This window comes from Dipteris shenzhenensis, chromosome 17, assembly GCF_047967505.1.
Source record: "Dipteris shenzhenensis isolate YYH24624 ecotype China chromosome 17, Dip_SZ_1.0, whole genome shotgun sequence".
Taxonomy (NCBI): Eukaryota; Viridiplantae; Streptophyta; class Polypodiopsida; order Gleicheniales; family Dipteridaceae; genus Dipteris; species Dipteris shenzhenensis.
The window spans coordinates 20,473,173-20,499,519 of record NC_141612.1 but is presented as its reverse complement, the minus strand read 5'-3'; the positions used below and the strand labels follow the sequence as shown (position 1 = coordinate 20,499,519).

General features: G+C 40.9%; 1 protein-coding gene across 1 annotated transcript in view; it reads left to right on the top strand.

Annotated features, from left to right (window-relative positions):
* The first annotated feature begins 20,221 nt into the window (after nt 1–20,221).
* LOC147891829 (uncharacterized) overlaps nt 20,222–26,347 on the top strand; it is a 36,294-nt gene continuing 30,168 nt past the window's right edge. Inside the window, exons 1-2 of the mRNA XM_087388784.1 lie at nt 20,222–20,460; nt 20,782–20,914. Of these exons, the coding sequence (XP_087244910.1) occupies nt 20,399–20,460; nt 20,782–20,914 (195 nt within the window). The 5' untranslated portion in view covers nt 20,222–20,398. The remainder of the gene's footprint in view (nt 20,461–20,781; nt 20,915–26,347) is intronic.

Sequence of the window (26,347 nt, the reverse complement as noted above, 5' to 3'; positions counted from 1 at the left end):
CATATAGACATGTTTATTCATACTAATAAAAGTATTTGTACGATAACATATTCATACGAATACGTTTGGATGACATGTCAATTTATGAAAAGACATGATGTGTCATCATTTTTTTTCTCGATTTATTCTCCCTATCGAATCATTCATCCAATTTCCTCGTATTTTTCAAATCACGAATTCGAATTTTTCTACTTAAGTTATAAGGGCATAAAAATTTTATCGAAGCATGTCATTTGATAGTGAGTTTAAACTTAAAGCCAATGTCACATATTGAGAGCAAGCTTAAATTGGATGTCGAGCATCAAGTTTAAGCTTCAGCTTGATATTAAATATCCACTCGATGTTGGACATCAAATTTAAGCTTGCAATTGATGGCTTGCAGCTTCAACTCCTTGAAGAAGGTTGAATTCACTTCTAAAACTTGATGTTTGGCATTTATTCAAATGTTATTTATCGATAGTATAGAGGAAGATGCTTCTTCCACTTCATTTGGGGATGAAATCGATTTAACCAATAATAGTGATGTTCTAGAAACTAATGAAGAGCAATCAATTTTGAAAATGTGCCAGAAAACATTTTGTTTTCACTTATAAATTATCAATTTTCAATGGTTTGTTTGATTTTAAAGTATATTCTTTTATCCTTACTTTCAATAATATCACAATTACCTTTCCATTTGATATCACGATTATGTTGATTCTATTTGCTCTCAAAAAGCATGTTATTTCTTTTTTTTGTAATGAGTTTAAAGAAATATGGAATTTTTGGCTCATTTTAAAATGTCCTTTACTCATGATTAACACACTTCTTGAATTTCTTTGAAAAGGGCAATTTTATGCGAAATCTTTCAAAATTTCCAAATGTTTTCCTAAGGTGGAAATATTACCCAAACAATCTGCAATGGTGTTATTTTGCAATAATTATCCCCAATGTTTTGTTATTCCTCTTGTTCCATTATGTGTCCTTCTCTTTTTCTTTTTCTTCTTCACTTGACATACTCTCCTCAAATAAGTCCTGGTACATTTTTTTCATTCTCCACGTGTGAAACCCTTCCCCATTAATCTTGAAGATATTCTTAATCACAACGTCAATCATTTTGATGGGAAGGTTCTACCACATGGTGACAAGCTCAAGGATGGTGTCTAATCCCATACATGCTCAAGATATGAATGAAGAGAGCTCAAACATGGTGAATGATATTTAATCATTCATAAGGCTTGCCCAAGATCAAAAAAGCAAACAAGAAGGAAATGGTCTGGAGGAAGACTCCCCGAGATAAAGGAGAGAGAGAGAGAGAGAGAGAGAGAGAGAGAGAGAGAGAGGGGGGGGGGGAGGGAGAAAAGGTGGAGATGGTGTGTGGAGAGAGAGAGAGAGTCAACCACCTTCAAGTCTGCATTCAAGTCCAATGAAGAAGAGTCAACATATCGTCCAATAGGAAAAATGCACTTCCAAAATTTCTAAAAATGCCTAATTTCTACTTTGCCAAATTTGAAGCATTGCTAAGGCTACCCAGAGGGCAGGCCAAAGATGTGAATAACTTCTCCATTTTGAGCCTTGTGAAGAACCCTCAGAGATTGTGTGAGTTATAAGACCACAAAAGGTTACTGACAAGCATGTAGGATTGTATGGAGTGTGCTTTGTAGGAGGTGCCACGTGCTAGTAAATGGAGAACTTGTGAGAACCTTAGCTAAAAGATGAAACCAAAAAGATAAATAGAAATTCGATTTCGTCGAGAACACAGAAGAGATCAAATTCTTATTTAGTTGTGGCAGACATTGCTTTGCATAGTAGTCGCTATGGCCTTTGTCAATTGGTTCCGCATTGTAGCTTCTCGCAGCTGCTGTCTATTTGTTCACTATCAACATAGAACAAGGGTGGATGAAACAAGGAGTTGTGCGTAATGAGTCAAGCATATTAAGCCAAGTAGTGGCAGCGAGATGATGAAGCGATAGCTGTAGCAACCAACCCTTCTTTCTAGCTGCAACTGTCGTTTTATGGGAATACTCAAAAATAGTAGCAGCAAAGAGGTCTTAACTGATGCGAAAGGATTGCTTCAGCAAGAACCAGCATTCCGCACTAAAGTGCACTACCAGCAGAACCAAGAAGAAGCAAGACAACATGAAACAGGAAGCAATATAGCAAGGCGGCTATCTGGACAGCTTAAACAAGAGCTCGAATAACTTGCTAAAGACCAGAACAGTAATGTTTCAATCGAAACAATACCATTAAGTTGAAGGAAGCTAGAGCCCATAGCTATGAATATCCTATGCTATTTTTGGCATGCCTATGCTACTTTTAGCCTGCTAAAAGGAAGAAAGCAATTCACAACAAAGTGAAAATAGCCATTTTAATTCTCAAAAAATCTCTAATGATTTTACCATCCACTCTGGTTTTAGAAATCCTCCACATTTCAGCCTCCCCCCCCCCTTTCTCTCTCTCTTGCTTTCAATTCATCATCTTCGCCCTCTTTTCCACACTACACATCTTCCTCGCTATTTTGAACCTAGGGTAGGCCTTATGAATGATTTATAATCATTCACCTTGTTGGAAGTTTGATCACGTGCTTAAGGAGAAGTAGGGCACACAATAGCACCTTTTGAGACTAATAGCCTTTTCATGACAAACTAGCAACCAGAAAGGACCATGAGAAGAACCCATGACAAGGCTAGAGTAGGCGGCTCATGGAGGCAAGGTAGTAAGAGACTCAATCAAGGATGGCTTTGATACCACAGGCTACAGAGGGGCTACAGAGGCTCAAAAAAGAAGACCAAGACAAATAGACTAAAACAAGTGATCTGCATTCCATTAGAAAGGTGCCCATATATAGGAACAGTACAAGATCATCCTCATCTTCAAGACCCATATGTCACCATCACATTGGTACAATCTACTTACACCAATCACATATTTTCTTGCTCATAGCACTGTACTACCACTCTCTTTCACCCATACACTAAGACTCGAAGACTTGCAAGGTGCATAGTTGTGGATCGATAGCAGCAAAGTCAAAGCTCATTACCCAAAAGTCACAACATGAGTAGATGTCCATCATATGATCCAACAAACCTATGGTTCTTTGCCTAGATTAAGATTCCTAACACACTATTCAAAATTTTTAGACTTGTGTAAAGTCCAATTTGAGAAATGGACTAAAAACCAGTCCAAAAATTTTAAATATACTAGTAATGTTGTTTTTTGAACTAGATTTGACAACTCAAAACAAAAGATTTGATGATTAAGTACTAAGAACATCAATGCATAACCAAATCTCTTACAAAGGTGGTCTACATAAACATCTTCATAACTTCACAAAAATCTCTTACAAAGGTGGTCTACATAAACATCTTCATAACTTCTTGTGAATTGAGCTACTATCACCTAAGAACATCAATAGATGACCAATAATAGATGACCAATTCTCTTAAAAAGGTGGTGTAAATAAACACCTTTATGTATAAGTGGTGTGCACACACCTTTATGACCATTTCTTTTAGAAAGGTGGTGTATATAGACCCCTTAGAAAGGTAGTGTAGATAAATCCTTTTATGTGTAAGTGGTGTACATATACACCTCACTTGGTATTAAAAAACACCCTTAACTATAAAAATGCATTTGACATAAAGTTTAAAATACACCATTAAGTATAAAATGGACCTCATAAACAATCTTTATACACAATAATGAGAGTAAAGAAATCAAAAAAGTAGTAAAATTTTTATCAGATATTCGCTTTACATAGAAGTTCAAAACTTGTGATTACAAAGCCATTAGCCATCATGTTTCTTAGTACCAATGTCCTCAATGCCAGGCCCTTGACGACCAGGGTCTTGACTAATAGGCTGCTCTAAGACTGGAGTCTCAGTAGCAAGGTCCTCAGTAGTTTGCTCTTCAGTTCCAAGCACCTGACTAGTAGGTTGCTCTAGAGTCTCATGACCAAGTTCTTGGTGAGTAGGGACCTGGCTACTAGGTTCCTGACTAGTAGGCTGCTCTGGAGTTTGTAAGATCATGGTTGAAGAACCATCTATGCCTCTTGGTAACTCCTCCTGGTCATGCTTTGCCTCGTCCATACCTTCTTTGAGTAAGGCTTCCTTGCTTGATCCACTTGCATGTCCTTCACCCAAGATCAAGGGTGCCTTCCTCACTTTTAATTTCAAGGGAAGTGCTTCCACCTCTTTAGCCTTACCTTTTCCTGTGATGTGCTGTACTACTACTTCTTGCTGCCGCGAGCCTTCTCGTATGATGAGTGGAACCTCCTTGACTCTAGTTGACAGTTGATCACCCTTATTCTTTGTGCGGATTTCTTCTTGGCATAAGTCATCGGATGCAGAGCTTTCATCCTCGTCATCACCTGAGCTAGAATCATCACCCTTAGACTCACTACCCTCGTCTTCGACATTTTTCTCACTACCCTCTTCTTTGACATTTTCCTCTTTAAAGAAGGTAGTGCAACATGAAAAATATGCATGGCTTCTCCCAAGCATGACCGCTCATTGTTATGAAATGCTTTGTATCAATGCCATTGATGTGTGCAAATTTTGTATCATTCTCTGATAGCAGGATATCATAGGAGATGCTAAATGGAGAACCATCATCTAAACCACCAATTGCTCTACCTTGGGCAATGGACTGCAAGGCCTTTTTCTTGATGTCCATATATTCTGTCTCAATAACCTTTGGCATTTTAGCTCTTAGATCCTTTGTTGGTGTGGCATCTGCATCCATTGAAGCCAACCACTTTCTAGCCCATGTCTTATCAAGGAGTTTGACCTAGGCTAAGTGCTTTCTTCTTATCCACATCAATTGACTTGCCAGCTAACTCATCATTAGATTTCAATAAAAATAATAGTGCTGAGAGAGCAGCCTCACTTTGAATCATTCGGGTGACCACTTCATCCAAGTTGCTATGCTTGCTCTTCTTTCCAAAAAAGCAGTCACCACTTAGGATCTTCTTGCATACTTCTTCTGTTATTGCATCTGGAACAAACCTTAATGCTCTTCACCAAACAATAGACATCGGTTTCTTTATTTCTTTCCTCTGAGTTGCAGTGTGCTCTGGTGCCTCAAAGGATATCTTCCCTGTTTCATATGCTTGGTAGACATCCACCATGCTCTGAAACACTGAGTCTTCACGGAAGACAATGCAAGTAACATCCCTGTATCTTGCAACAGCAGTGTTCAATTCCTTTGCCTCAACCTTATTACTTGGTATGCCTTGCGTATTGCTTACAACACCTTTCAAGCATCTTTAGAACTGAGTCCTCTTTGCCATGTACTCAGATGTAGTCTCCTACCCTTCATTGTTTGTGGCTTTCCACAGCCCATCCATAACTCCCTTGCCTTTATCAAGATCTCAGAAAGAGAAGAGCTTTTTTAAAACCTAAATGGAGCAGAATTCAGCCTTTCTGATTCTAAAATGTACTTAGAGTCATCGTTAAATATGCATATATGACAAATGACCCATTGAAACTTTTTCATCCACTCAATCTCTGGCAAGTTTCCTTTTCTTTTCTCATCAAGGGCGATCCTGCAAGCTTCACAAAAGTGTTGCCCATCAATGAGCTCAAACCTACATCTTTCCAAGAATCTATTCTTTGCCAGCATGTATCTCTTCTCGATGTCAATCCCATATCGGCTTTGGTACAAAGCCTCTCCACGAACAAAGTCACTCCTTCTAAAGTTCTCAAAAGATTAAGAAAGTCCACGTGCTTTTGAAATGTGACATCAGGCAATGTAGGATCATCTTCTTGAAGTCTCTTAAATGCCATAGGATGAAGAGTGATATTAGTGGCAACTGGAGTTCTTGTTTTCCACGTATTTTCATACAATTTGCGTGCAAATGTCTTATCTAGCTTTCTTTGATGTGTGAACAATGAAGCTCGATCAATAAGCATTGTGGCCATGCTGAATTGTGAAAATCCCCAAATGTACCCCTCATCCTCTGGAGGATGTAAGTCTGCCACACTTATAGAAAAGTCTTTGAGACTTGTATCTTCTTCTTGCGGATCCTCCTGTTAATCGCTATCCAAATTTTCGCCTAGTTTTAAATAAGCTGCACTTGAACGATCTGCACGTAGAGTAGGAGTTATTTTTGCTCTCTTTCTGGGAATAGCTATAGAACTTGAATCTACTCCACGATCACTCCTTCTTGTTCCTGTAGTCATAGCAATCGATGGTGTAGGTATAGTTGGAGATACTGTAGTTACTGCCGTAGATATTGTAGTTACTCTTGTCGAAGTTACCGTAGTTATCGCCATAGATATTGGCGGTACAACTTGAGGGTTACATGTTATAGATGGTATACTTACTACTGCACTTACTGCTGCTGAAGGTACAACACCACCACTTGGAAATGCATCCCACATTTTCTTCAATGCTTCTAAGGCACTAAGTAATTCTTGGGATCCCTCAATTGAATCTGGTAAGGGCTTCAAGAAGTGCTTGTGCGTAACTCGTAACTTGTAAACCACCTCGTCATTCTTTTCTTTGCATACAACTTCTATCAAATTGTTTTCTTTAATGTTGATGTTTGAGACCATGCCACCACCATTTCTTACTGCCTCTGGAGAATATTTCACGCTTGACACATTCTCTGCAGTGATCACCAAAATATACTTTGATTTGCGCTCCATAAAATACCAAGCATGTTCAAGGTATTTGAAAGACACCTTGGAGCCAAAACTGGAAGCCATAGTTTTTTGAAAAACAATCAAAAATAAAAAATGAGAATTACAATGATTTTCAGACTCAAATATTAAATAAATTTCTAATTAAATATTATTTTAAGTTTTATTTATTTTTAATTTTTAAAATAAAATAAATTTATTTGTTTTTTTCATCTTTTTTAATTATTTTATTTTATTTTATTTTAGTAATTAATTTTTTTCGTCTTTTTTTTCCTTCTTTAAATTAAATTAAATTAATTTTTTTGTCTTTAAAAATAAAATAAAAATTTAAAGCCCTTTGGGGGCTTAGGGTAGGGGAGGGATTAACCCCCAACCTGTTGCATGCGCAATAGATTGGGGGTTAACCCCCTCCTCTCCTCCCACCTCCCCCATCTTGCCTCTTCCTTCCTCTTTCTTTGCCTCCTCTCGTCTGCCTCTTCCTTCCTCTTTCTTTGCCTCCTCCTCCCGTTTGCGCCCTCCCGTCGACCCCCTCCCCTCCCTCCCGCCTCCCCCTCCTGTCTGTGCCCTCCCCGCCCTCTTGCCTCCTTGCCTGCCTCCTCTCCCTCCTCCCTCCCGCCTCCCCGCCTACCTTCTCTCCTACTCCCTCTCGCCTCCCCGCCTGCCTCCTCCCTCCGGACTGCCCTCTCCTCTCCCTCCTCCCTCCCCTCCCATCCTCCTCACCGCTCCCCACCTTAAAAAAGAGGGAGAAGAGGGGGGGAAGCGGGAGGAGAGGGGAAGGGAGCGGAGGGAGGAAGGGAGGGGGCCAATGGGAGGGGAGGCGGGGAAGGGGGAGGGGGCGACGGGAGGGCAGGAGGAGAGGAGGGAGGGGGGTTAACGGTCGGGGAAGGGAGAGGGGAGGCAGGGAATGGAGGGTGGGAAGGGGACAAGAGGGCGGTAGGAGAGAAGGGAGGGGGGGTTTACCCCCACCTGTTGCGTGCGCAACAGGTGGGGTGGGGGGTATTATTGCCCCCACCCCACCTATTGCGTGTGCAACAGGGGGGGTTTAACCCTCCCCCTCCCTCCTCCCCTCCCCCTTCCCTCCCGCCTCCCCTCCCCCTTCCCCGCCTCGCCCCCCACCCCACCTGTTGCGCATGCAACAAGTGGGCTGGGGGGTATTATTAACCCCCCCCACCCAGGGTAGCCCCCCCTCCCTCCTCTCCCCGCGCCCTCTTGCCTCCCCTCCCCCTTCCCTGCCTCCCCTCCCCCTTCCCCGCCCTCCTGTCGGCCCCCTCCCCTCCCCCTTCCCCGCCTCCCCTCCCCCTTCCCCTTCCCCGCGCCCTCCCCTCCCCCTTCCCTGCCCTCCCATCGGCCCCCTCCCCTCCCCCTTCCTCCCCTCCCCCTCGCGTCGGCCCCCTCCCCTCCCTCCCTCCCGCCTGCGACGGGGAGGGGAGGCGGGGAAGGGAGGGGTCAGCAGGAAGGGGGAGGGGGAGGGGAAGGGAGGGACGACGGGGAGGGAGGGGCCAGCAGGGAGGGACGGTGGGGAAGGAGGGCCGACGAGGAGGGATGGCAGGGAAGGGGAGGGAGGGGCCGGCGGGGAGGGGGGGAAATTCCCCCCCCCCACCCCACCTATCGCGTGCGCAACAGGTGGGGTGGGGGGGTAATATATTTAGCATGCAACAGGTGGGGTAGGGGGGTAAATATATTACCCCCCCCACCCCACTTGTTGCATGTGCAATAGGTGAGGGGGGTTAAACCCCCCCTCCCTCCTCTCCCCGCACCCTCTTGCCTCCCCTCCCCCTTCCCCGCACCTCCCCTCCCCCTTCCCCGCCTCCCCTCCCCCTCCCCCTTCCCCGTGCCCTCCCCGCCTCCCCTCCCCCTTCCTCGCCTCCCCCTCGCATTGGCCCCCTCCCCTCCCTCCCTCCCTCTCGCCTGCAACGGGGAGGGGAGGCGGAGGGGAGGCGGGGAAGGGAGGGGCTAGCGGGGAGGGGGAGGGGAAGGGAGGGATGGCAGGGAAGGGGAGGGACGACGGGGAGGGAGGGGCTGACGGGGAGGGACGGCAGGGAAGGGGAGGGAGGGGCCGGTGGGGAGGGGGAGGGAGAGGAGGGGGAGGGGCCGGCAAGAAGGGGAACGGGAAGGGAGAGGAGGGGAAGGGAGGGGCCCGCGGGGAGGGGGAGGGGGAGGCGGGGAAGGGAAGGGAGAGCAGGGAGGAGAGGGGAAGGGGAAGGGGGAGGAGAGGGGAAGGGAGGGGGAGGCGAGGAGAGGAAGCAAGAGGAGGGAGGGGAGAAGCGAGAGGAGAGGGGGAGAGAGGAAGCGGGAGAAGAAGGGGGAGGAGAGGGGAAGGGAGGGGGAGGGGAGGGCAAGGGATGGGAGGGAGGAGAGGGGAGGGGAGAGAGGAAGCGGAAGGAGAGGGGATGGGAAGCAGGAGGGGAGGGACGAGAGGGAGGGAGGGAGTACCTGGGTGGAGAGATGGTGGAGCTCCAGGAAAGTTGTGAGAGAGAATGAGGAGAAGTAGAGTTTTATAGGAAATGGGTAGCTTTTAGGTCAAGTCAGCTTTTTTTAGTTTTTAAGGTTTTTTTAGTTCTTTTAGGTTCACTATAAGTAGAACATTCTTCATTCTCTCTTTCATTCAAAGATCATTCTTTTACACTCCACGCTTCTCTCCTCTCATAAACCTATCGCAGGATTCTCAAAAATTTCCAAAATGTTACAAGAGGTGAGTTCATTTTTTAACCTATTGCGTACGCAAGAACTTCTAAGAATCAAGTTTTTGTAAATTTGAATTTTTTTTCAAATCCGATTCTTTTCTCAAAAACTTGTGTGTACGCAACAACTTCAAAAAACCATTTTTGTATTAAATCTTTTTTCCCACAAATTTTCCTCTTTACCTCAAACTCTCACAACCTATTTTCAGAAATTTCTCTCCTAGCCTATTGGGCACGCAATAATTTTTCAAAAAAAAAAATCTATTACAAATTTCTCTCTCAACCTCAAAACCACTCAAACCTCCCTACCTATTGCGTACGCAACAACTTCAAAACAAAATTTAATCATAAATCTCTCCAAAAAACTCCTCAATTTAAAAAAAAAAATCTATTACAAATTTTTCTCTCAACCTCAAAACCACTCAAACCCTATCTATTGCGTACGCAACAACTTCAAAACAAAATTTAATCATAAATCTCTCCAAAAAACTCAACAAAAAAAAACAATCTATTACAAATTTCTCTCTCAACCTCAAAACCACTCAAACCTCCCTACCTATTGCATAAGCAACCACTTCAAAACAAAATTTAATCATAAATCTCTCCAAAAAACTCCTTTTAAAAAAAAAACAATCTATTACAAATTTCTCTCTCAACCTTAAAGCCACTCAAACCTCCCTACCTATAGCGTACGCAACTCGTACGCAACAACTTCTAAATAAAATTTAATCATAAATCTCTCCAAAAAACTCTTCTCACGACACTTTATTACAAAGTTCTAAGTCAACCTCAAAACCACTCAAATCTCCCTACCTATTGCGTACGCAACAACTTCAAAACAAAATTTAATCATAAATCTTTCCAAAAAACTCTTCTCACGGCACTTTATTAATATAAGAAATCCATTTATAATATTTTTACTCCATAATATAATAAATTTTTATTAACTAATGTTAAAATATAATTTTGCTAAAAATATATATTATTAATCTATAAATTAATATAAATATTATATAATTATTATATAAATAAATATATAAATACATTAATTAAAAAAATATAATTTGAAAGGGAGGTCTTCTAGCATATGTGCTTTATATAATACTTATTCTTAAAACAATGAAGAATTAGTGAATATATTGCTATTCTATACATAATTAACTTAAAAACTAATATAAATATAAATTAATGATTATATAAATTTAAATAAATATATAAATTATTAATATTATACATTAATAACATTTAAAATTATGTAGATTATATACTAATAACCTTTCACTTTTAAAAAGTAGTCAATCAAAGAATTGAATTAATTTTAAAAATAAGAAAATATTAAATTTTACACACTTACTTTTAGCATGTATGCTTTTCTTCTATGTGTATAATACTTGTTAGTTAGTTGAAGAATGAAAAATTAGATAATGTATTTGTAAGGTAGGTATTTAAAACCATAGAATCTAGAAGAGGTTTAGCATACTTACTTATCTTTGTTACTATGTGTAATACTTTGCAAAAGCCTTAATCTTTGTTTAAGGCTTTGCACAAAACTACAGTATCATTGCATCCATATCATTTTTTTACTTTAGCAACCACTAGATATCCATGGTATCCATGATATGGAATACATATTTCTTCTGAATATTTCTTATCACATACTTTTTTATTTCTTATGATACACCATGCAGCATGAATGTAAGAAAATATGAATCGGTGTGCTTTTAGCCTATGTACTTGTCCCTAACTAGTAGGATACTTTGACTAGGTAGACTTATAATTACTTAAAGTAAAGCCTTTGCAAAGGATCCCTCCTTCTAATACACCATGCAGCATGAATGTAAGAAAATATGAATCGGTGTGCTTTTAGCCTATGTGCTTGTTCCTAACCAGTAGGATACTTTGACTAGGTAAACTTATACTTACTTAAAGTAAAGCCTTTGCAAAGGATCGTACCTATAAACAAAACACTTTGAAAAGCATATAACATATAGTCTATATATATCTAAACTAAATACTTTGGAATGCATATTTTATATAGTCTATATACCTTAAATCTTACACCCTAAATCTTAAATCCTAAAGTTCCCTAAATCTTAGGTTATACAAGCTAAGCTCTTAAACTTATATGACAGTTATAATCCCTAAACCTTAAACCCTAACCCCTATAAGTTAAATTCTAAAACCTAATTTTCAATTCTAAACCCTAGATTCTAGACTCTAAGCTCATGATCTTATATACTAAACCCTAAACCCTAAAACCTAAAACCTAAATCCTAAATCCTAAACCCTAAAACAATAATCATAAATCCTAAATGCTAAATCCTAAACCCTAAACCCTAGATTCTAAACCCTAAATCCTAAACCCTAAACCCTAAAAACATAATCATAAACCCAAAATCCTAAACACTAAATCTTAAATCCTAAGCCCTAAATCCTTAATCCTAAATACTAAACCCTAAACCCTAACCCTAAAATACAATCAAAATTTAATGATTTTTTTAATTTATGCAATAGGTTTAATATATCCCCCAAAATGTTGCAAGTGGAATAGGTTAATGGTGCACTCAACCTATTGCAAAAATCAATGAATTTTCTTGATTTGTGCAACAAGTTGGATATACCCCCCCAACCTATTGCTCAAGCAACAAGTTGGGGGGTATATCTAACCTATTGCACAAATCGAGAATTTTCTTGATTTGTGCAACAGATTGGATATATCCAACAATAGGCCTCGGTTGGGATGACCCCAACCTGTTGCTCGAGCAACAGGTTAGGAGGTATATCCAACCTCTTGCACAAATCAAGAAAATTCTTGATTTGTGCAACATGTTGGATATACCCTTGTGCAACAGGTTGGATATACCCCCAACCTGTTGCTCGAGCAACAGGTTGGGGTGTTGCTCGAGCAACAGGTTGGGGGTATATCTAACCTTGCACAAATCAAGAAAATTCTTACCAACCTTGCACAAATCAAGAAAATTCTTAAGTTGTGCAACAAGTTAGATATATTCCCCAACTGTATATCAAATTGTTGCACAAATAAGAAAAATTCTTGATTTGTGCAACAGGTTGGATATATCCCCCAACCTGTCGCTTGTATTTTAGGGTTAGGGTTAGGGTTTAGGGTTTAGGGTTTAGGATTTAAGATTTAGGGTTTAGGATTTAGAGTTTAGGGTTTAAGGTTTAGGATTTATTGTTTAAGAGTTTAGGATCTAGGGTTTAGGGTTTAGGAATTAAATGTTTAAAGTTTAGGATTTACGGTGGTTAAGATGTTTTGGTATTAATTATTTAAAGTTTAGGATGTAGGGTTTAGGTTTAATGCCAAAAGTTGTATGCTTCTTGGAGAGAGGAAGCTATTTCACATGTCGATAAGTCCATGTGCATCACCATTGATGGCATGAACCAGAATACACCACTTTGCCATGATATAGACATATCCCATTGGCATTGGAGGGCAAACGTGGACTAAAAACACACTTGTGTGGAGTATTAGTACATGAATACCGAATCTTTTGTGATGTATGGATTGATAGTTTGCATGACCATGATAGTAACCAGGTTGTTACATCAATCATGAAAGCAATAAGAAAGGTCAAAGATGCTCACGGATGTTTACCTAACACATTGTGAATACAAGTTGATAATTATTGGAGAGAGAACAAGAATAAATATATATTTGCTTTATGCTCTATGCTGGTTGGTTTGAAAATATTTGAAGAAGTGGAAGTTGGCTTTCTTCTTGTCGGCCATACACATGAAGACATAGATCAAATCTTCAGTGTCATCTCTAGTGAGTTGAAGGCAATGGATGTTTTGACAATGGAGGATATGCTATTTTGAATTGGGAAAAAAATTGGAGGTTCTCGCAAGGAAGAATCAGAAGTGGCTATCTTAGAGAGGATGGTAGATTGGAGAGCATTCATAGAGCCACATTTACAAATAGGATATGATGCCCTAATAGGACACACAAATCCACACTACTTTCGGTTTCACATGCATAACAATATTCCAGTGATGCAATGGAAGCACTACTCAGTAGATAGAGATCATTTATGGAGTGAGTCATATGCTTTATTACAACGAATAATTCCATTGGAGGAAACTAGATTTGTTCTTGTAAAAAACAAATCACTTGACATAGATGAAATGAAAGGCTTGAAATCCTTCATTAAACATCTTCAAAGAATGATGCAGAAATATCCTGAGCAATCAACTAAGAATTTGGAGACAATTAAATCAACTGAAGCAATTATCCAATCTTTAGAAAGACAAGAAAACTTAATGAGCATTGAATACTGTGAATCCTTTTGGCCGGAACAAGCTAGGTCACCAACTTTTCCTTTGGATATAAATATGTTAGTAGATATGGAGGAAGTAGAGGAATGCCTTTTACCTCGAAAATATTGTGGCAGGAAGGGAGACAAACCCTTACAAGAGTTTATGCCATCTAATGAGATTGAAGAGGGTCTATTTGTTGCAGTTTGGGCATCTGATCCAGATTCAGAGTTGGATGACTAAGGTGGCCCAATTTGGGTTGCAAAGGTTGCTAAGATAGAATGGGATGACAAGGGAACTTCTATAACATTTACAGCTTTATGGTATGAACCAAAGCCATTGAAAAATCTCCCGAGAAGATATACAATAAAACAACTCTATGAGGGATGCTTGCAAAAGAAACGTGAATGGGTTCCAAATAATGAGGGATTAACAGAGGTGGAAGTCAGTAGCATTATTCATTGCTAGAAATCGAGGACACGAAGTTTTAAAAAGAAGCATGGATACAATGTTGAAAAATGTATCACAATCCCTGATCCAAGTCGTGTCCATATTAAACATCATTTGGCAGGACTTGACCCATCAAGCGCAAATACATTACATGAATCTGATGACTCTGAACGAGATTCAGATGCATAAGATAATGTTTTGTATGCTTTTTTCCATACAAATGGTGTATCTATACACCACCAATAAGATAATTTATTGTATGGTTTGTTTTTCAAAAAAAGGGTGTATCTATACACCACTTATATATTGAATTCAACAAACTCTTTTTTTTCAACAAACTCTTTTTTTTCAAAAAGATGGTGTATCTATACACCACCTATATGTTGAATTCAACAAACTCTTTTCCTATGGTGTCATATTTTCACTTCATAGTGTTAAAATTGAACTAGTTTTAGGAGACTACTACTATTATTATTATAGTTATTGGATGGGGGCACCATGCACGAGTTTGGAAATTATAGCTTCACTAAGCCATTTTTTTCAAAATTAGAGGTCCCCACTTGACTTTTTAGCTTAGTAAGGCCATATTTGTATATAAGTGACACATTTAATGCTCTAAAAAACCCAATTTTTGAGCTCACTAAGTGAAGTTGAGTGGAGAAGATATGCTCCAAAAAAAAGTCCAAACCAGGAGAGAAAGTCCAAAAATTTTGAATGGTGTGTTTCCTCAACCTCAAGTCTAAGCATGTTACACAAGGTGTAGCCATGTCAACACGAGTAGATGGCCAACAAGTGATCCTATTGAGGTATGGTTCTTTGCCTATACCTCAAGAAAATAACATTTTCCATTTGGTGTCTAGGTTCTATAGTAAATCTCCTTTGTAAACCTACAACAAACACAATAGTGGTGAGCAAGGAGTCTTAGTCTTATTAGGATTGAAAGTTAGCATCAATACATGGTTTATAGGTCTGCCCCTTACATGCTCTAAAATTCCCTCTTTTCCTTCCCTATGATGAACCGTCTTCTTTGTGATGCTTGTGGCCCTTATGTGGGACCTCACAGAGGAGTGGGGAAGGTTCATCATGCTACCCAAGTCATGGGATGCATGGTTTGCCTTGGTTGACCATCTTGCAACACTCAACTAGCTATAGTCACGACCAGAAGATTAACAAGATGGGGAGCAAAGGTAGATGGGTCAAGTTAGGCATTGACGAGCTACTTGGGCACATGAGGCACTAAGCACCATAGCCACAACTAGAGGAGCTGCACAACAGAGAGCGAAGTCAAATGGTCCCATTTGGCCACATGGACCTTCTATTTGGCAAACGGGCCACATTACCATAGTAAGCACAACAAAACAAAGAGGGAATAATGGGTCATTCTAGTCATTCCTTCTTTTTCATGGACCCTGGTCCCTTCTTTGCATGAAGACTAAGGATGATAAGATCAAACCTCAATTGGGCCAAAAACAAGTGTCACAAACATCGCTGCAACATGTAATCCTGTAAATACTAATGATGTCATCATGCCAAACTTCAAAAAACCAATTTCAAAAGAGCAACTATGAGCAGAATGATTATGCCATCTCGACAACCATGACATTACAATGTATCACAAAATATAATGCCGTAAGATCACTTGAAATCGATGCAATAGAAAAACAAAAGTCCAAATGTAGGCACCCTAAACCATATATGCGGTTATCTTAAGGGGTTACCCTCACAAAATTTTAATGTTCCATGTGGAATTCAAAAGGAGGATTTCAACTTTTTGAAATTTTTAACAAGGCTAGAATAATAGGAGGGGTTTTTTAATTTAACTTTAGAAAACAATTGCTTAGTTTATAAGTAAAGGGGGGTGTTTTTATAGGCAAAAGAATGTAGTTGAGGGGTTCTCAAAATACCCCTTGAACACATGTGATACATACAGTTTCTTAGTAGTGCATCCCTTGAGGCAATATCTTGCTAGTGTAAATTTGTTTGATTCTCCACATAAATGAGTGTGATGCATTCCAAAGTCTAATTCAACCTACAAGAAAGACATAAAATGAAAGAAAACCACTTTCTTTTTTGGAAGTAACCCACTACAAAAGGACTATGAAGAGGCTACCAAGAGGCCCATCATGTTGGTAGAAATTTATCAATGGGCAACAGTCGAGAGGTAATTTAATGGCAAGAAATACGTTCAAGTAAAAATTCAAACCAAGCTAAGGAGTTGCACGCTAATGCTAAGTGTTAGATACCCAATAGTTCTAGACTACCATACATGGAGATCTAGATGCCCTTTAAAGGGTGCCATGACAATGATTATTTAAGAGGTCATTTTTTACCTTGTATAGAAGACTCGCCCCTATTGGACCACAAGAGTAGTGGAAAAATTAATCAAAATGACCTATAACAATAGGTCATTTTTGACATGTATAGCAAACTCGCCCATATTGGAGTACAAGAGTAGTGGCAAAATTAATCATGGGAAAAATGCCCTATTTGAAAGAGCTATGTTTAATGTACTAGAAACACTATTTGTGGCACCATGCATGGTAATGATGTGGCAATATGGTGTGTAATATATGAGGCTCTTCCATGAAGTGGAAATGTGATGTGGCATGATGAGTTGGCACCTACATTGAATATTAATTAAAAACTAGTTAACATTTTTAATAAACATAAAGATTCTCAAAACATGAAGGAAAATTAAGCTTTTTCCTATTCCCCATTAAATCTTATTTAAAAGTCATGGACTACAAAGTAGAAGGATTCAACACTTGTGAATCACTTTCCATATCGTATCTAAAGTGAGAACGAGTTGTAGATGTTGAGTAGTTTTATTTACCAATGATCTAATTAGTGGATCTTTAATCTATTTGTATTCATTGTTCTTTGACTTTCTTTTTGGAATCTAGTAGAATTTGGTTTAAAAATCTCAATTGGATCTCTTTCTCCTTTACCTTTAATGTGAACTGTAGCCCATGACGAATTACAAATTCCACTCACAAATCAAGAATTCACATATAATTCTTAATGAATCATGGTATCAAAACTAAGAGTAGAAAGAAGGGAGAGCTCTTCTCGTGCTTCTTCTATTTTTCCACTCTTTCCCCCTAAAATGAAGAACTTTAGCTATAAATTTTTAGGGTCCCAATGAAAAAAATCGCAAGGAAAAAACTCGCTTCAATTGTGTGTCATTAAGAATGCATGTTCTTCATAAATAAGGAAAATCGACATACAACATCATAGGTATCCATAAAATTTGTTCATCCTATCTTGTGTACAAGTTGAGAACTTTGTCAAAACAAGAACATCTTCATGTTGATCCATTCAAGGCATTGTAGAACCATTGGGCATAGGGGGAACTCAAAGAAAACATAACAAAAGAGCTCCGAGGAAGTCCACTGACTGTCTCAACCCACTTTGTGGCAGTTACTGTGAGATGGAGAGGGCTATCCAAAGGCATCTTCTCAATAAGAGAAATCACATTGACCTTTTCTGTAGCTTGCAATGAACATATTTTCTTATTGCTACTTTGACTCTAAAAGATAAGTGTTATCTACCCTCAATCTTTTACCATGCCCATGCAAGGGTGGTAGATCAAGACGTTTTCCTCTTTTAGATACCAATATTGAAGGAGCCTATCCAAGATTTCAAAAACTTGTAGCTTCATTAACACAATGCATGCATTATACAAGATGCCTAGACCCAATTACCTCATGCCAAACCCATGATATGCATGCTTTCCTAACCAAAGCAATGACTTCCCAAGCTAAAGAGTACAAAATATCTATTGAAATATCTTTAGGGTCCGCGTCTTGCTACCAATCACATGAACTATGTGATGCCATTGGAAGTTGGTCACTCATTTGTACATGCCTATTTATGGATAATTTAATGGATAGACCCCATTGATATGGTGCATATATGTCATTAGCATGTCGATAAATTGAAGACGACATTGATTGCCTTGAGCCAAGATGCAACATTTGTACAAGAGCTTTGATCAAAATATTTTGCATAAGTAACTATAAGATTTTCTTATGTTTGACCCCCACTCATTTGTATAATGACATGTGGCTTTTGTCTCATATGAGAACGTTGGCCGTTAAGGAATAGTACAGTGTACTAGTCGTTGCATTAGACCTCATACAAGGTCTCACTATGTCTCTCATTACGCCCATCTCCACTTGCAATTTTGGTTCTCATTCCCATTGGCATCACTAACAATCTAGCACTCCATTATGCCTAATGCTCTCTCTCTCCGACCACTCTTACAAGACTAACTCCTATACAACCCTTTCGCCCCATAAGCTCGTGACTAACGTTTGCAATTTACACCCAAAATTACCCCTTTCTTAATCCTACAACCCTCACAAGCATTCATTGGTAGGCTATCACCCATTTTGCACTCCAACCTATCCCATATCCTAAACCTTGAACCTTTTCTAGCCCTAAATCCACACCTAAGTTGATTTGGTGCCCATTGATTTTAGCCTTTTAAGCACTAATGTCTCCCCATCCACTCTTTGGGATTTGACAAATGTCACCATGCACACTGAGCCTATGCACCCCTATACACAATCAAATGAGCATTGCAAGATTTGTAGAGTTAAAGGCAGACTCTTATGGAAGGAAATTATTTTAATCATGCCTATAAGCTCACATCTCTAGTGAACCAAGGCAACAAGACGATTGCTTTCTCCACTATTTGTTCTTTTGGAACTATCCACAGAGGAGTTTGCCACATGTTTGCAATAAGGCCACACAATATTGTAAATTGATCACAATGGGGGCATTCAATATAGCACATGATAGGATTATAAATCACAACAATGTGCATGACACAAAATGCATATTAAGCATGAGAAGCAAGATGGCTTAATTCAAGAGAGCATATTTTACCGCTCCTTTTTGTATCCATTTCTAATCAATTGATGGATTTTTTGGTTGTTCGAGGCCCACTCCAATGACATATGGTCCAACACCTTCAAGGAATGGATGCCATGGGGGCTTACACAATGATGAACAACAATATTTATAGAATTAAAACATTTCCCTTCTTAGGAGTGAGTGCAAATGCGAGGATCATCTTTGCGCATGTCTTCCATTATCTAAATGTAGCTCATTCATTACAATGGGCGCAAAGCCAAAAATTGACTAATTCTTTTGTATTGATCGTCTCATTTACAATTACTATTGTGGATTTTAAAAGCACCCTTAGTCATTTAGAAAGTGTGAAACACATCCCTAGGCATGCCAAAAAATTAATGCGTTTGGAGGATCAATAAATGGCTTCTCATTGAAGGGTTGTTCCCTCCCAACCTTTTTTTATAGAGAGACATGGCAAGTGCATTCTCCATTTAAGTGTCCCCTATGATAGAGTAAGCGGGCTCATGTATGGCCCTTTTGAAGTACTTACGTCTTACATTGGAAATTAAATCCATGACATGGGCATTGAAGGCCCAACAACCATGTAAGGATGAAATTAGATGATGGTGAGCATCAAAGGATGCACATCTCTATGTGCATCCAACTACTAAAAAATCCCTAATGTCATGTAGATATTTATTTCACAACACCTTGGGTTTTCACTTACCATAATATGGATTAGCGAAGGGGACAAGGTAGGGCCTACAAAGACCTTCAAAGGGCTACCTGCAACATTAATGAACAAAGAGAAAACTAAATAAAGTCAAACAATCAAATGGTCATAACAAACAAGAGCTTTTAACTTAACAAAATGAATCGTGGTTGGAGGCTCACATTTGTTTTGGCGTGGTGTGTAACAAGATGAATTTCATTCATGTGGCCTGTCCGAGATGGTGCGTGAAAAAGGGGCGAATTGAGAGAGAGAGAGAGAGAGAGAGAGAGAGAGAGGATTTCAAGGGATACAAATAGCAAGTGCAACAAGATGGTGGGTTGAGAAAGAGAGAGAAGAAGAAGAAGAAGAGAGAGAGAGAGAGAGAGAGAGAGAGAGAGGGGAGAAACACATGGAGGATTTCAAGGGATACAAATAGCAAGTGCAACTTAGCCCAATGATAAAAATCCAAATGGGAATTTCAAACAATCAACATTTTTAGCTTCTCAAAGTGGAACCTCCAATTAGACCTTCCTATGGGCAGTCATCTGATGTGCATGTGCAAACCAATGCCATGATGAATGGGAACAGAAAGGCAAGCGAGGGAGGTCTTGTCGGTGTGATGGATACAATTGTGTCATCCACTTTTCCTTTACACGTTTCCAACACGTACTATCTTGGTCTCTATAGTCTTTACTCTTCTTCTTTATCTTCTTCTTCTTCTTTTTATTATCTCTATTCCTTCTCCCTCTTCCATTTTTCTGCTTTCCATCTTTCCATCCATCATCCTCTTTCTCGCTATGACCCCCCTTAACCAAGTCTTCGATACCTGGTTCCACAGAGGTTTCAAAGCTGATAAATGGTAATTCACCCTTCCCTCCTCCGTCGTTGCTCCCCTTGAAGCTTACGCTTTCGTTTCCTTAGTCTCGATTTAGGTGCACCATTGGATTGCGGGACGTTTTTTATTTGGTTCCTCAGAAGTTCACTCTTTCAAGATAAACGCCAGCATTGCACCTGCGTTCGGACTAACGCATCTTTGACTTTAGTTTGATGTGCACCTATTACACACTAAATGGGTTTTATCTCGACCGATCTGCTCTTGCTGTCAAAGGAACCGAGCGATCGTATTTTAACTTGATCTGCCTTCTCCTTATGCCATTTATACGTATTTTGTGATGACCAGCAAAACTTTGTTGAACCTTGCAAACTCCCGCATAAAAGTGCTGCGAAACAAGAGGGAACTTCAAGTGAAGCAGATGCGTAGAGAGCTTGCCCAGCTTCTTCAAAATGGACAGGAAACTACTGCTCGCATCCGGGTCCGCGATCAAACTCAGACTTTTTAGCGCTTTCTGTTTTCTGTATAATACAACATCCGTTTGCTTGATTTGCCAGCAAAGCGTAGTCTGTCATCTTTACGTAGGTCCATTCTACCATCCGAGTATTTTAGGTTATCGCCATTGTTTGCTCTCTCTCTCTCTCTCTCTCTCTCTCTCTGCGAACATCACAGCAAGTGGGCCATTGTGATAAGTGGTGACTGTGGGCTATTGTCGTAAAAAATGTACAAAGTCATTGAATGCAGTATTGAGATCTAGGCGTTGTGTTGAGGGTGAAATTCTGTAAGTATGTCCCCCAATACATTGAAAAATGGGAAATTCCCATTAATTAGTTGTGGAGAAAAGAAGAGGGGTGAAAAGGAAGAGGGAAAGGGCATGATTAAACTAAGTGATAAAGGGAGGAGGGAGGAGTTTCGATTAAGAGGGACCACTTAAGAAGGGGGCGTTAAAGAAGAAGGCAAGTGCTAAAGGGGATTTGAGGGGGCTTTAAAGAAGAACTCACGTACTAAAGGGGGAGGGGAGGAGGAACCATTTATAATATTTTAGTTAGCACTAGGTATGCTCTTCCACTCTATAGCTTAGTGGTAGGGCTCACATGTGAAAAAGACAACATTGTAGGTTCGAATCCTACCCTCTTGAATAATGTGCACTCCTCTTAGACATAGCTTAAATAAATGAATTAATCCATGGACAAACATAAGTTAATTAGCCTCCATGGTCCAAAACAAATAAGAATAAAATAAAGTTGAGCCATTCTTTAAGTAATTCAGTTGTGTCTGTTTTTAAAGGGTTACCGTTATGGAAAAGATCTATTTCGTTTGTAGCCCAATGGTTTTTAGAGGGTTGCCAATAGGGAAAAGACCTATTTCATTTGTACCCAAATGATTTATGTGTTTGTCCTCTTATGTCGTTATATGACAAGCACTTCGGGGTACAACTTGTTTTCTTCTTCTTCGCACTTCGAAGACAAGTACTGAAATAGAAACTGTGTCTCTCAGTGAACCAATGCTTAAAATGTTCGCATGTATCCAAGAGATAAGAACTTAGGTTACGTTGCTTTTCTGATAGGCTTAAGCAAGATACAAATGCCAGCCTTGATTAAAGCCCTGCTACCTCAAGTTCCTACGCTTAAATTTATTGTTTAGTTACGCATATTACTTGAGAGGACCAATAACTTTTGAAATGAGCTGTAGCCTGGTCTTGTGGTTGGATTTTTCTATGTTTGGGTTGCAAACACGAAAATGTTAACTGGATTGTGTGAATATCCTACCCATGCACTGCTTATCCTCATATGTTGGGTGCTGGTAGGATTAATTTGCCTTTCATGAGGGCTGATGCTTGTTGAGGTGGTTGTATTTTGTAACTGAATCTTTTATTTAATCCTTATCCTCATAGCTGTGATGAAAGAATTTTCTATTCAATCCTTATCCTCATAGCTGAGATGCTTGTTTGGAGCATGGTGCTATTGTGCATTCAATCCTTATCATCATAGCTACGATGTTGTTTGGAGCTTGGTGACTTTTTGTCACATGCACCCCTGCACTTGGGTGCAAGGTGACACATTGGCTACATCGACAAGGGCATTATAGTTCCCAGATAGGAGATTTTGTCGTATGCTGTGACCCCTTTGTGAGCCCTTGTCCAGGGACAGTCAGGCACAAGCTACGTAGGTTAGTCTCTCAGCCTTAGGTCAAGCCAGTCAGTTCTTGTTCACTAGTACCCACTGGAGAACAGTAGGTTAAGTGTTTCCATCTTATAGTTTAGGTCTTAGCCTAGGTTAGGAGTCCCTTTAGGGTCCCCAAAGGGTGGACAGGTAAGCAGGGAAGGCAGCCTTTGCAGGCTGCCCAAAAACTCCCCTGGCAAATGAGCCAGGGAGGGCTTTTTATAGGCTGGTTGTAGGCCAACCAGTCTGTAAAACAGACTGACTCAGTCGGCTGTTTACAAACTGGGTTGGCTCAATCCAGCAAGGGCCCCTTGGCTGCCCTCTTTCCTCATTCAGTGCTCCTGCCTTCAGCTCTTCTACAAGCTCCACTCCAGCCTCCTTGTGCAGCCCCTGAGATCCTTAGTTCTGGCCCTGCTCTAGCCTCAGTCCCTTGGCCATCAGTTCAGCCTGATCTGAAGGGGTCCACGCAGCACAGTAGTCGGAGGTTTGGACCAGCAAACGGAGGGAGGTTTGGACACTATCTCCTCAGCTTTTCTCAGTTTTCTTTACAGGCTACACAGCCTACTTCTTAGCTCTAGTTTCTTAGTCATATCTCAGCTCTCTCTCAGTTTCTATTACTCTCAGCTATCACTCTCTCACTCACGTAGTAACCCTGCATTTCCGGTAGACAGCACAAGCCTCTCCCTTGCCTTGCAGAAGTGTCCTACATCGTCAGTGTGGACAGCATCAAGGTCTTGGTATTGGTCGGTGTTGCCTCTCAGGTCTTTGGGTCTGCTATATGTGTGCACAGTGAGCTCTTCAGAAGCGCGTTCCGTGCTCTCTTGAAGAGTATTCTTTGTATTTCTCAGTTCTTCAAGTATAAAGCAAATTCTCCCCTAATTGGGGGAGGGGGCTCTCAGTGGGTACAGGGACCTAATCGGTTGTCGACTCTACTTTCTCTCTACCCTCATCTCCTTTCTCTCTCTATGATAAACAACGCTCATTCCTCGCTAAAGGTTTAAAGGTTTTGCTGTGAATTACACGATCAGATTACCGTTGCATGTTACATTGGTATCGGAGCTTCGGTCTGTATCCAGCTTGACTACCGCGAGTGTATGGTTGTGTTGAGATTCGAAAAGGACACACAATCAAGCGCCATGGAAGGGTCAGGAAAAGATTTCAACCTCCAAGACTTTGAAGAGGAGAAAGACTACCAACAAGATACGCTTCCGTCAAATGCTCAAGAAGTGATGGCGAACCTTCTAGAGTAGAATCGGGTCCTGCTGCAGCAACTCGAAGAACATTCATCCCAGCTGGAAGAAAGTAGAAGACAACTGGACTAGACAAAACAACGTTTGGAGGAAAAAGAAGTAGAAAAGTCACTGGAAGAAAGAGGAACCATAGATTTTGAAAAATTGCTCTTGTTGATGCGTGAGGAACGCAAAACTGAGGCGGCACTGCGACACGCAGAGCTCGCTGTGGTGGAGGCAACAAAAGCTAGACTGAGAGGCGATGCTTCTCCAACACAAATAGATGTTAGCCGCTATGCAGGCAAGTTTGAGCGCAGCGGTCGTCTTCGCCATAGCTTCGCCATCGACAAAGGTAACACCACTCACTAGGTCCACTTCAAATTTTGTTAAGTATGATGGTAAGTGTGACCATTCATCAATTTTACAATTTATTCATTAGTTTGTAGCTCATTTTCCATTAGCGCGGATTCAAGATGAGCAAGATAAAGTCCACCTTGCAGTCCCTCATCTTACAGGTGAGGCGGTGACTTGGTGGTAGCATTGGGCTAGTAAGCATACTGACCCAAAAACGTCTTAGACAAATTTCGGTTGGGCAACAAATTTTGTTAAGTATGATGGTAAGTGTGACCATTCAGCAATTTTACAATTTATTCATCAGTTTGTAGCTCATTTCTGTTAGTGCGGATTCAAGATGAGCAAGATAAAGTCCACCTTGCAGTCCTTCATCTTACAGGTGAGGCGGTGACTTGGTGGTAGCATTGGGCTAGTAAGCATACTGACCCAAAAACGTTTAAGACGAATTTCGGTTGGGCAACGTTTGTGGCCGATCTTCAATCCCGTTTTCTCCCACCCCAATATATGCTTAACCTAGAGGATGAGTTCGCTCATCTCTCCCAGAATGGTTTGCCTGTGTTGATATACAGTAACAAGGTCATCACGTTGGCGCAATAGTTAGGCGTGACAGAGAGCGCCAAAATGAAGCAATTGATTCGAGGATTGGACACGAACATACGTTTTACCATTCGGAACTTCGACCCATCGGATTACGAGCGGGCGCTAACTCTCGCACAGAATCTGGAGATGATGCTGAACGGGGGAAAGCCCAAGCAGGTCCAGAAAGATTCCAAAGTCCCGCAGCAGTCAAACAACACAGCGGATAAGGATAAGAAGGACAACCAGTTCCAAAAGAAAGACGGCCAGGCTTTTGGTCAAAAGAAGGAGTCCAAGCCAAAGATGACTCCGGATGAGAAGGCTAAAGTGTATTACGGGAGGCTATCTACAGTCCGACGAGCAGAAGTGGTACCACCAAGAACATCGTCGCTTTCATTGCCACCATATCGTTGGGCATGGCAAGGAGGATTGTCCGAAGTGGTTTGCCGAAAAGGCTGCAAAAGCACTTGCTTCGTCCATCGCCAATGTATTGGCTCTTCTTGTCCCGCCTCCATCCTCAGCTACGAATGTCGTCTTCCTTGCTTTGAACGCCGTTTCCACGGTGGTCTTTCAAGGTAAGGAGGAGGGGACTTCTCAGATCAAATGAAGGCGCTCATTCGAGCGTACGGAACATCTAACAGGCATCACTTTATTGTCCTGTTTGATATGGAGAGTTTAGAAGATGCCATCTCCCCTCAGCTTGCCAAGACAGTGGGGTGCACCTTGGTGCCTCACGAGCTTACAGTGGACGGGTTCACGTCCGGCTTGCGCACACATAACGCATAAGGCCATCTAGTTCACTTTTTCAGTTCAAAAGGCAATGTTTACGCGGGATTTTATATTGACTCCTTTCATGGGGTGCGACATGATCCTCGGGATTTAGTGGTTCGGTGAGCATGTTTTGACCCCTGATTGACGGTAGGACACCTTCACGATTGTGGAAGGTTTACGTGAGCGCGTCGTGATACGCGGTGATTGGAGCATACTAGGGATTCCATTAATCTCTCATATTCAAGCAGGTCGCGCCGACGTAAGGGTGCTATGTGTGCACTTGTCTATGTCTAGTGCCAAATCACTGCAGTTCAAGCCGCTCCTCCGATGGGGCAAGCAATAGTGGATCTACTCCAAGAGTTTAAAGACATTATGCTCCGGGACCATCTGCCACCCCAGCTGCCTTCCAACCGACTGGAAGACCATCGCATCGATCTATTTCCGGACTCGACACCTCCAAGTAACTTCCCTTATCGACTTTTAAAGTCTATGGAGGGGGAGTTAGAGCAGCAATTGTCTCAATATTGCACGCAAGGTTTATTAGATCCTCTTCTTCGTCTTTTGTTGCATCCATTCTATTTGTGGCAAAGAAGGATAAGTCCGCACGACTATGTGTCGACTACAGAGCACTCAACAAGCTTATGGTAAATAACAAGTTTCCTATGTCCCACATCGAGTACATCTTGAAAAGACTCAATGGTGCAAGATTTTTTTCAAAGATTGATCTCAAGAGTGGCTACCATCAAGTCTAGATTTTTGAAGTTGACATCCCAAAGACAGCTTTTCGAACTGAGCAAGCTCATTACGAGTTCGTTGTCATGC